General features: G+C 39.6%; 1 protein-coding gene across 4 annotated transcripts in view; it reads right to left on the bottom strand.

Annotated features, from left to right (window-relative positions):
• stxbp5a (syntaxin binding protein 5a (tomosyn)) overlaps nt 1-12,888 on the bottom strand; it is a 171,195-nt gene that overhangs the window by 78,296 nt on the left and 80,011 nt on the right. For all 4 annotated transcript variants that reach the window (XM_041805184.1, XM_041805185.1, XM_041805186.1 and 1 more), the window contains one exon: nt 2,565-2,699. In XM_041805184.1, coding sequence (XP_041661118.1) covers nt 2,565-2,699 — 135 coding nt within the window. The remainder of the gene's footprint in view (nt 1-2,564; nt 2,700-12,888) is intronic.

Below are 12,888 nucleotides of genomic sequence, written 5' to 3' on the forward strand. Positions count from 1 at the left end.
AGGTGAAGATGAGAGAAAGTTACTGTAAAGGTGAAGGAGAGAGAAAAAGAGAATAAAGTTAAGCAAAGAAAAGTTATTGCTTGCCCTTTAGTGAAGATGAACCTCTGGTATATACCTCTCTATCTTGTCGTCCATATCTCCCCTCTATCTCATCATTATCACCTCTCCTCTCCCTCCTCTACTGCCCTTTTTTTCTTTAATTGGAAACCTTTTTCCTCTCACGTCTCTATTCTCAATTATCCGCACGACTCGTCTCTTCTGCTCTGCCCTCTGTTACCTGCATTTATCCCTCTGTCGCCACTCCGTTCCTTTCCTCCATCACTCTACATGTCCCTTTCCCCAGGCAAAAAACCCTGTCTCATCTATTCCACTCTCCGTCTCCTCTGTCATACACTCTCCCCCCCTTCTCTCCCGCCGCTCACTCTCGCCTTTTCCTCCCTACAGCCCTGTCGACGAGACGAGACGTCTGTGTGTACCGAACACTGATCTCTGCAGACACCTGTTCCACCCCTCTCCCTCTCTCCTTTCCTCTTCTCCTCCCTCCTTCTCCCCACACACACGCATAAACACACACACTGCACACAGAAGGGGATGAGGGGGGAAGCGTGAAGCAAAATGCTCCAGTGAATAATTTAGGTCTCTACAGCGGGGAGCCAAAATGGAGCCTGTCAAGCAGACAGATCCAAGAGACAAGTCGCTCAGTATACCTGCAGTCTGATACTGTGCCTGGAAATGATAGACTGACTAATGATTCCTTCTGATCTCATTAGGTTTAAACTGCAATAACCTTTAAAAAGGGAAAATGCTGATTACACAGCATCCCTCACCTCACTTAAGTGCTGCAAGGTGAGTCAATAAAGTCAGTGCTGGCTAGAGTGATAGTTGGTGGAACTCAAGCTAACTCTATTTTTAAATATCTTATTTTACTGGCTTTTATTTTGAAGCATTGCTCTGACACTAGTTTTCCTTATTGGCTTTTTAAACTAAGTTGATCTCCAGTGTTTATTTTGTCTTGTGTACTTTTACCATTAAATAATAAAGATTCTAATCAAACTTAATTTTATGTTGCTTTTAGGGTTACACTGAAGTACTGGTTCAACATCATAATCAGTCAATATTGGCCCAACTGTCAAACATCAATGTCAGGGGCTGATTCGTAGTTGTATTAGTGATGTTGCTTGATGTTTAATTTCAAATCTGGTTAAATGTACATTTTATATGTATTTGATATAGTCTAATATTAAGTAAACAGAACCAGGGATAATTGAGCACTGTTTGTCTAGCAATGCCTAACAGCGTGGGTAAACAATGTGAAGTAGCTGGTAAACAGTGCTACTATAACCCTCTCTTCTTGATTGTTAACCATCTGTGGTTCTTCTGGCTGTGCTTTATATGCAGGCTACATTATTTTTACATTACTTTTGAACTTTGCGCAGATAGCAAGCTAGATGGTCCCTCTCCTCTTTATTCTGCAAGACAAGCAATCTGGGGTTTCAGAAAGGAATGCTCAATTTTGATTAATCTGACCACAGAACAGTTTTCCACTTTGCCCAAGTCCATTTTAATGGGTTAAGTGTGGCAACAACGTGGCAGTAATGGGCATAAAGGGGCTAAAAGTGGCAGTTATGGATTAAGAGTGATAACAAAGTGGCAGTTATGAGTTAACATGGCTAAAAAGTGGCAATATTGGGTAAAAAGTGGATAAAAGGCATTAATGGGTTAAAAGTGGCAACAAAATGGCAGTTATGCATTAAAAGTGGATAAAAAAGTGGCAATAATGGGTTAAAAGTGGCATCAAATGACAGTAAAGGGTTAAAAGTGGCCAAAAAGTAGGTAACAATGGGCTTAAAGTGGAATCAAATTGCCAGTATTTGATTAAAACTGGCAAAAAGGCAATAATACATTAAGAGTGGTAAAAAGAGGCAATAATGAGTTATAAGTGGCCAAAAAATAGGTAACAATGGGTTAAAAACTGGCAATATACAGAAAAATTGGTTAAAAGTGGTGATCAGATGAAAAAATGGGAGGAAAAAGTGTTTGAAAATGGGTTAAAACATGTCATGATTAAATATTTTCAACATTAGAAACTAATAACAGATTCACACACTTGCTCTAAAATGAGAGAACTGTTGGCGAGGATCAAACACACATGCCAATTCCCTTTATTTCCAAGGGTCCAGTCGTTTGTGGGGTCAGGCCTGCCCTTGTTTTCACTATTGCTTTGTGCAAAACATGCTTATTTTGATTATATGTTGAAGAAAACCTTATAGTTTATGATCACAATTTTTCTCAAATTTGCAAGTCATCAGGACTTAAGAAAGAACCCCTTTTTTAACTGAAGACGTAGAAAGTGTGACTAAGTGAGAGCTTAATTAAGTTCAAAATTTTAAAATGTGATCTAGGTCATTTTCAGGGTTTTAGACAAACTCTCAGCTTGCCCTCTTAGCGTGGGAACTTGGACAACAATGGATTAGAGCCCCCCTTCAAAGCATGAAAACATCACTGGAGTAGGACAGTGAAAAAAATCAAGTGACGTAAAGGCATGAAGACATAGCCGCACTTACAGTTCGATGGCTTTGTTCCACATGATGACGTAGCCTGAGAGCGTAAAGGACTCCACGTTGACAATGTGGATGTTCCCTCGTTCAGTGCCGATGTACAACCATTTACTCTGGAAGGGCAGGTGGCAGAAAGTTATTCTGTGAAGACAAAAAGAGGAACAGAGTTAAAGAGAGTCAAAGATTGGGATAAGCGAGAGGAAGAAAAATGGGCAAACAAAAGAGGGAAAGAGACTTGACATCATTACACAAAACTTCAATAGGTATTAACCACCTGGTCAGGTCAAAGCAGTCACAAACCAAAGAGACTTTTTAGTCACTCAATCAGCCTCTTCCCTCCAGAAACTACAACATGCACAAAGGCAAAGGAACTCCCATAATTCTCCCTGTTTTCATCATCAGTCCCTCACCTCCTCCTTTCATCCATCCATCAGACTTAAGGAGGGATGGGCTTCTAACCTCTCATTAAACTCAACTCAGGCTCTCCATTCATCTCCTCATCCCTTTTTCATCATTTTGTTCTTTCATCCATCCTCTGAATCAACCTCCGATCTGTCTGAGGAATAATAATGTACGACCTTGGTAATCTGGGAGTGCTAATATTTCAAGGTCACCCAGCTCCTCCAATGATACTTCTGATTTCTTTTGCACTTCTGAGGACTCCAGGGTCCTGTATCCTGAGAGCCTGCTTCAGCACCAAACCAGGAAAGAGAAATGCTTTGTCCATTATTTTGAAAGGGAAGGACACGTTGGAGTACCTCTGCCTGCTTGTCGGCAGAGATGAGCTCGTATTTAACAAAGGAATTACACCTCACAACAAGTGGGATATTAGAGCTGCTGTCAAGGACGGATTAAACAGATGTAGAATGGTCTGACAAGAAAATTCAACTGAGATCAAATACCTTTTATTTCTTCTAGTAATCCTATCAAGAGCTATCTTCTTGGAGTTGAAAAATAAAATTCTCTTAGATTTGGCCCTTTGCTTTGACATATCATAATAACCTCATTCTTCATTCTTCACTTTTTTGGATTAAATAGCGTTTTAACCAAGCATCAACCTCCACTGTTGAAATATTTTAAAAAGTCTGAAAAAGTGATTTTTGAATAATATGTCCCCTTTAACTGGAACAGTGCTTTGCACATCAATCTCACATTACCCTCATTGAAAATCAAAATCAAGAAGGGATGGGACTACATACACCAGCTTTGTCAACATCAGTGGAAGAGAAGAAACTGATCAGACTCAAATTTTCAGAGGTAAACGTTTCCAGGTCCATAGCTGCTACTAATACCAGTCTGTATTCCTGTAAATTGTTGTCACTATCAGTGAAGCTAGTAGGGAAATCAAACTCTTGCCAAAGCCAGTCAGGAGAGTAGCAACAATGTTTAAACAGGAACCATTGCTAAAAAATGATACATCAATATATTACACACATCTTGCCAATAAATGCAGTCATGCAGATTTAATAGAATCAATATAGCCATAGACACTGTGGCGGCAGTTTTAAAATATATGAATAAAGTCATGTAAGCTGTAAGAAGGTAAAACACTACAGCAACACTAATCTGCTCAACACGCAACACCAGGCTAATTAGGAGTTAGCAAAAGCAGCAAGGCTAATCTGTGTCATCTCAACCAGCACTGAATGACGCTGTAAACTCAAAGTTTCCCTCAACTTCTGATCGGGAGATCATAATGAGCAATTTATGCTTTATTTGTAAAGACTTGAGCCAAATATCGGCACTGGAAGCTGCTTAAGGAGTGTGACTACCACTGTTTAATCCTCACTTGTTTGCTCATTACAGAAACAGCGGTGAAGTTTTATGCAGAGGGACAGCAAAAAATCATTCTTACAAATACAAGTTGGCTTATATTTAAGTAAAAACCAAAACATTACATGAAAAGCATGAAAGACAACAGCAAAAGAGACAACAGAAAGGACCATTTTAGGTTAGCCAAGTTAAATATTACTGTATTTGTATTTGTTAATAGCTAGGTGATAAAACATAGACTACTTTAATTTACTTGGATCTCTGAGAATCTGAATTTAAGTGTTTTTAAGTGTAAGAACCTTTTATCTATACCTCTTCTGCTATCTTGAACAATAAAAAACAGCTGCTGAAGTGAATTTAGTGTAGAACATGTTTATTGTGTCATGTTTATTACCCCAATCAACGTGTATCACATTAAATGTCATATGTTGCTCTATGTATCGTGATATGTATCGTATTGAGAAGCTGTGGAAAATACCCAGCCCTATTAACTACAGACTTCCAGTACAACTAAACCATGCCCATAGCTACCTCCAGCTAATTGGCCTGTACGCTCTTTAACTGCAAACATACATTTCAGATTGAAACTTTGCAAGAATGATCTGCTTCATGACAGACACAGAAACTGGCCAATCCATCAGCTTTGCAAGATTAGCAAGGTTCCCTGAAAAACTGAAAACATTAAGCTTAAAAAGCTTTTAAAACTATGTTACAGAAATCACAAAGAAAGGCAACTTTCAAAACCTTGTAACAATAAATACAAGTGAGAAGCACTCTAAAATTCTGAGTGAGTGCTGCTGATGTTCTAAGTGCCAAATGTGGGCACAGGCCTTAGGTATATTTGCCCTGCAAACAAAAGTTCCAAGCGCAAAACCATTTTGCAGCATTGTAGTATTTCCACTCAGATTTTTTCTTGTTCAACTTGAGAATATTTCTACACTGGCTGAGGTGGGACTCAAGCCTCCAAGCAAACAACATACCTTCATTTAAGTCAGATCTGCCATGCCCCTAGTCATGCAAAACTCTAAAATACATTTTATGATTCAACACCTCAGCAAAAAGTGTTCTCATAGAGAAATGAGCGATTCAGGTCACAACTGTTTTTAAACCAGGTTGTAAATAAGTTTGTTTCTGCGTCAAGAACTTGAATTTTTAACACAAGTGTTAACCATGCTGTTCACTCCTTTGTTCCTTTTAACTTACAGTATTAAGCTTTAATTCCCATAAAAGCCCCTCAAGGGACAGGTGATGAAAACTAGCATTTGCTACAAACAATTCCTTATGAATTTCCCACATTAAAAGGTCCAAATTTGTACAAGAGATAAACATGACTTCATCCTGGAACAAAAACTGTTTTCATCCAACTAGCTAATTTCTTTATTAGTAAAAATTAGTTTCTGAATTATTTGAAACTCATCCATTATTATTATCCTGAGGCTTTTGAATCAAACACAATATACTCAACCCTAACCTAAGAAGCCAGATGGATTTGTTTCACACATCCATCTGGAAAACCTTCCATAGATGGTGTTTGGGAAAGGGCAGAGCCTTTGAAAAAAACTTGGAGTGGGATTGGATGAATGTTCTGTCTGTCACATCTTTACGGGCCAATCAGAGCAACAAAAAACATGACATTGTAGCCCCAAACCGAGGTGGACTGGGCTGCTACCGAGGACAAAACTTCACAGAGAGCTGCATAAAGGCTGGCTCAGACTACATGAATTCAGCCAGATTCAAGCCCGACTGCTATGTAACAGCTCATCGCCAAAACTCGGGCCCAATTTAGAGCGTCGGGAACGACAAACGGTCTTGTAGTTTGACATAATTAATGACGCATCCAAAACGCCCCACGACCACGATTTACCAGACTAGCATGCATACCTTAAATTCTATCTGAACGAGAGCCAGTCCATATTGTCCTTCTTTTGAGACATCCATAACTGTTATCCATAATCCAATCTATAATAGTTTCTTATTTTCCTTTTTTTCTGAAGCAAAAGACTGCTACAATCACTTGGCGCTTCTGTTGTAGAGTGACACACACTCTTTGACCCTGCCCACTCAGTCGAGGAGACAGTGGTGACATCAACATACCGTGAGTGGTCAGGATCACTCTTGTAGTGTGGTCAGGTTGTCAACCAAGACGGTACAAGATTTTTGTTGCATAGTCTGACATGGTGAACGACAAAAAAAAATCATGTAGTCTGAGCCGGCCTTAACGCAAACCATGACGACTCTAGACATATCAGTAAATGACTTTTGCCGTTTTTGGAAAGAAAACAACTCAGTGCTGTTCTTTGTTCTTCTTTTAACAAAGAAATGTCATCAAGTTCTGATAAAACTTACGCTTTAGCAGCATCAATGTCTTCCGTCACAGTCTAACCTGCCTCTTCCCGCTGCTTGCATACGTCACGATACTGCCGCGCCCAAAGTACTGCCCCTCAACGCTGATAGATCCTGCCTCTTTTTAACCAAATGGTTCAGATGAGAGCTTTGAAGGATGGATTTGCCATTAAGAAACACTGAAATGGGCAAATCCATCTGCTTTGCAAGGTTAAAGGGATACTTCAACATTTTGGCAAATTCATCCATTGCCATAATTCCTATAGTCTTAGTAATAGGTTCGTTACCTTCAGTTGTCGGTGCAAGCTATTTTTAGATCGCCGCTGCCGAGTTTGGACTATGAAATAATCATGAACATTACGAGATGGAGATGTTTTAAAGCTAAATGCAAAGCCAGAACTACACTCCAGACATGGCTGCTGCACTGTGTCACTCCGCCCAGTGGTTTACTCAAGAAATAGTTCTGACATTATTTCATAGTGTGGTGAATGTGCAGGTCACAACTTGTCCAAAAGAGTGTTTTGGAGTCGTTGGATTGTGTATTTGATGAGTTTGATGAGGGAAAGCCGGAATACCGTCTGCTTACATTGAGTTGGCACAGCAGGTCGGAACCCAAAAGCGGCGATCTAAAAATAGCTTGCACCGACAACTGAAGGTAACAAACCTATTACTAAGACTATAGGGATTATGCCAATGGACGATTTTGCCAAAATGTTGAAGTATCCCTTTAACTCAGCCCTACTGTATGGTCAAGTTCTTAGTAAAGATGAAATCCCTAAAAAAACAATAATGGAACATATAGCGTTAGTTCAGGTAAGCTATGGAGTCAACACTGCAATATCATAAGATCAGCTGATCTACACACAAGCCCTCATCAGCTGATGGCCAGCTGTTTTGCTCTAAGCACACTATTGGCTAACTGCACTCATGCTACCATATTTAAGCTGCACTAGACTGGCTATGCTCTGCGCTCCCTCTGCTTTTAAGAGCCTCTTCCACCCCAGCTCCTCTTTTATTGTGCTTTTGGCTTAATCATTCTGGGGCCACTGATGCCTTCTCTGTTCTGGGTTTTTTACTGCTTCTTTCCCTGCCTCTGGCTTTCTTGGTAGGAACAAGGGAGGGATATCTGACTGAACTGCTTTTAATATTTCTCCCCCAAGACAACCTTGTAGACTAATGGATAGTAAAAAGTAAGCCAAGTCAGAATCTCCTTTACTAGTATTTTGTTCAGTTAGTCATCTGGAGAACTGAACAGTGAGCTCTGATGTCCCAGAGTCGAACCCCCTTCATGCTAGCTCTTACCACTCACCAAGAGAGTAAGAGTAATGAATAAATTTGCATAACTAGGGGTGTGGCTGGTTTGACTTTCAGGTGGGCAGATAGTGGCTATTCACAGGAGTCTTAAAGTTCATCTTAATTCCACCTTTTTGCTTGAAGAAAAGAAAAATGGAGATGGCATTTTCAGTATGGCGGGTGTCATCATTGGGCTTCAGGAAACAATTGGCATCAACACTGAGACTGGGTCCATGTTTAATACAGTCCATGGTTTAACCTTGTCTCAGATTGACATGCAGAGTAAATGTCAACATATCCTAATTTAATTTGTCTCTATACATTTTAGCACATTACATTACACAGTAAGAATATTCTGTGTAAACATGCCCTTGCAGTGACTTTCAGTGCGCTTCCTGTGAGTGTTAATGCTCAGAAAGCTTGTAAAGCCGCCCCCGTCCCTCCCCTCCACCACCACCCCCCTCTCTCGCTCTCTGAGTCTATCTCACAATGTTGCTCCAGGGTTGTATTGTGAGTAGTATCTTCACACATACACACTCATACACACACCTTCCCCCTCTGCCCCACTGCTCTGCTATAAAACATGAATATATTCTCCTTTTCTTTGCAGGAGGAGGAGGAGAGGCATCGGACTACTTGACATAAATCTCATCTGTGCAGTCCAAAAAGTGCATAGGCACACAATGCAAGACACAAAAACACACAAGTATATTTACATACAGCAGGAATATGTCCAAGCCTGATCAGATAGAGAGAAGCACACACTGTTACAGTCTCATCTGACCAGCCAAGGTGACTAAGAGCAGCATTACTCTTCTTGCAATCCTTTCTCAGGCAAAATATTTTTATATTCCCAAGATAACTGAGTGGAAAAAACATGTTTTTCTCCCCCTTAACAATTCCAGTACCTGAATTTGCAAATATGCCATTACCAAGCGTCTATCCGATAACACCCTAATGATCCAAAACAGCAACAGTTGTATAATACCAGCTAGACAAGTGTCCTCACATCAACTGCAGCATATATGCTGTAGATTTCAGTCTCAGGGCCTTAGTACACTGAGTTTGTGGTTTTTGTCCAAAAATTCTGCACATTAAAAAGAAAAAAAAAACAATCTCATGTTGTTACAATCATGTTTACACATTGACCCGAAAACTTTCATCCGTCATTATTTATTTATTTATTTATTTTTTTGGAAGAGGTTTAATTTTTTGTGATATTTCACATCAGTCCAAGTCATTTAGATGGGTCATTGACTTATCAGATCAGCACCTGCTGGTTCCTTCTCCCTTCCTTTGCCCCCTCCCCTTTCTCTCTACCCCTCTAAAACCTCACTCAAACAACGTGTATTGTGTGGATATCAACCGTAGTATATAATAAATAAAGGCAATGGTCTGAACTTACATCCACATAACAGAGACTGACTAATAAAGTTGCTCCTCATCTCACTGACCTGGCACAGCGCTATGATGTGCAAGTTGGTGCCATATGAAGCTTTCTGTAAAATAAGTCGATAGATAAGATACACTAAATCAGTAAAATGATGAAAAGTTACTGAGTTGCCTTAGACTGCCATACCCAACCTTCCTGTCTCTTCTAATCTTCCCATATAACCATTCATTCTCAGCCCCTGTCCCCCGCCCATTCTCCATCCTTGGTTATGTCATTAAATATTTCATGGATACCATAGTATCCTTTGTTCCAGGCTCTTAGATGAAAGGTAGACTATTAGAGGCATTCCAGTGTTATTGTAGTTGTCTATTTTTAAAATGTGTCACACCCTCTCCAAGTTGGGTGTATTAGTTAGATCTTCTAGCTATATCTTAGAGGTAAAGGCTGTTGAATTCTTCCGTACCTAGTTTCTTTGTTGAAATAAGGCAGTAAGACAGAAAGCACTGCAGTGCATAACTAAATCTTTTGGATGGCATCTCCATCGTCTCTTCTTCATCATAGAAAAACAATATTTCTGTCTGTGTGTGACTTACAGTGAGTGAAGCAATAAGCATCTGACACAACTAAACTGTAAATAAAATATTGCCAATACTTTAAATTATTATTATTGATTTATAAAGTCACTGATAAAGCCCTAGTTAATACAAAATGATACTTTTATGGCCGGTCTCTCCTTAAAAGGATTAAGCCCCAGCTCTTTTTCAGATGGAATAAGACTGCCTCCAGGATTTTCCTATATTTTGCTGCATTCATTTTACCCTCTTTTACCCTCTTTACAAGCTGTCCAAAGTCAGCTGCTGAGAAGCATCCCCACAGCATGATGCTGCCACCACTGTAATTTACAGCATGGATGGTGTGTTTGTGATGATGTGTAGTGTTTGGTGTCAGCCAAACATAGCGTCTTGTCTGATGGCCAAAAAGCACCATTTTGGTCACATTAGATCAAAGAACTTTCTTCCGATTGACCATGAAGTCCAACACATGACTTTTGGTGAACTCTAGTCCAAGTCTTGTCTGAGTTTTCTTTAACAGGGGCTTTATCTTTGCCACTCTCCTATAAAGCTTTGACTGGTGAGGAACCAGAGCAACTGATGTTGTCTCTCGATCTCAGCTGCTCCTTCTTACACGGTCACTCAGTTTTTGAGGACAGCCTGATCTTGGCAGATTTAGATGTGCCATATTCCTTTTTTTATTTTTTGATGATGAATTTAACCAAAAATCAGGGTATGTTCAGTGCCTTGGGAACTTTTGAAACTATCCTCTGACTTTTACTTTTCAATGACATTTTCCCTGAGTTGCTTGGAGTGTTCTTTGTCTTCATGGTGTAATGGTAGCCAGGAATACTGATTCACCAGTGACTGGACTTACCAGACACAGGTGTCTTTATACTACAATCACTTTAGACACGTTCACTGCACTCATATGCTCCCCATTTCACAAATTGTTAGACCACTAGCACCAACTTGATCTTTGTTGAATTAGGTCAGTCGCCTTAAAGTGGGTGAATAATTATTCAGTCACTTATTTTGCCTTACATATTTTTGTTTAATTGACATTACTTTGTAGAAATCTATTTTCACTTTGACATCAAAAGTGTTTTTTTTAAGTTTTCAGTCAAAAAAGCTAAAATACATTGGCCATACCTGATTTATAAAACCAATAAAAGGGTAAAACACCCAAGGGCGTGAATACTTTTCTAGGCACTGTATTTACATTTATCTTCTATAACTTCACTTCAAAACACCAAACTATTCCTTTAAGACTACCAGAAAAACATTCATACTAAAATCACCTCAGGCTGCTAAAGCCAATATTGATTGAACACATCATCTGATATGTTTATTGATGGAAATGCTTAATTCATTAGGTAAAATGTTCAGACTGATGTAAATAGGTTCAAGATGAACTTGGTTTGCACAGTTACATAATGCCATATGAGCTGTTTTACTTCTGTAGAAGGTCGATCATTGAAATGAATGCACTGCTACACTCACACTTTACTTTACCGACCTGTATGACTAAAAGCTACATGACTTTTCATGACAACTTTTGGCACTGTTGTATCCAGTAGGCAGATAGTCTGCTGGATCTAATGCCCTTTTCCTTCTGCATAAACGGATGAGCCTCTGTGCATATAACGGCTGCTTGAGATGTTTCTTTAACAGTGTTTACATGAAAATGTGTCTTTATGTGCCTCTATATGCTTACATGTATGTGCATATTTGCATTTTTATATCCCTCTGCAACTGACATACATTAATAAAAGTACATATGAACTGCATGTAAATGAATGTTTTATGTAAATATGTTTGATCTCAGTGCACACAAACTAGCCAGCCAAGTGAAGTGTTGAGCTGCAGAACAAGAGGGCCAACTGAGAGGCAGTGTCAGGAGCATAATTAATACAAATTTGCTCGCAGTTGCAAAGTGTGTGTCTTCTGTGTGTGTGTGTTTATGCGCATGCAAATGAGCACGCGATTGTGCAACAGTGTGTGTTCACACTTGTTGTGCACGCACGTGTCTCCTGGTGAAATCTAGAGCTTCAAGTGGTCACGACACACAAAGGCAGCTGCCAGCTTGCAGGCTCAGGGCCAAACACATTGCCTCAGTAATGACAGACGCCTGCCACACACACACAAACACAACTATGAGATTAACTGCACTGTGGGCTAGACGCACAAGAGCATGGTTCACTGCAAATGAATTGGAGAGATGGGGTACTTTAGAAAATCATCATCTGTAATGCATGGTCGTGTGATGTTACTATCAGAGCGGACGCTCGCTATAGATGGAGTAATCTGTCTGCCTCGTATTAGAAAGCACCACTTAGAATACTCTGATCTAAACTGCCTTCATCTACTGACACAACATCATTAAAGCGTCCTTGACCAGACAATAACGTGGTGCAAAAATATGATGTGCTTCCTGTGAAGAGTGTGTCACTACTTCAGGACAACTTTTAATCCGACACATCTGAATGAGTTTTAATATCATGTTCAATATCCAAGCAAAAAATACAAGAAAGATGCTGACAGATAGAAATGTTATTGCTATTATAACTGCAATGTAATCACAGCTGTATCTGTTAATCCTGTTATACAAAGTGGCCATTATTCATGTACAATTGGATCTGAGCACAAAGGACATTTTGGAATTATTCACAGCACAGATATTCCTTCAGGCTTTGTTTGGATTCTGTGATTTGGACAAAGACAATGCAGATAAGGACAAAAAGAAATGTTTATTAAGTTCTGAATTGCCTTCAGATGTTTGGAAATTTGCCCAGCATTTCTGAAACAGGCTGACGCAAATGGAAAAGATATCAAAATGTACTGTATGATATCATGAGATTGAATAGAAGGGTCAGTTTCAATCTAAGAAGCTGGAGAACCTGATCACCCTCCAAGTCTCAATTTAAGGGGCTCCAATCTGAAAACACACACGGAGCAACACCATTCATACACACGT

The sequence above is a fragment of the Cheilinus undulatus genome, linkage group 14 (genome assembly GCF_018320785.1).
Source record: "Cheilinus undulatus linkage group 14, ASM1832078v1, whole genome shotgun sequence".
Lineage (NCBI taxonomy): Eukaryota > Metazoa > Chordata > Actinopteri > Labriformes > Labridae > Cheilinus > Cheilinus undulatus.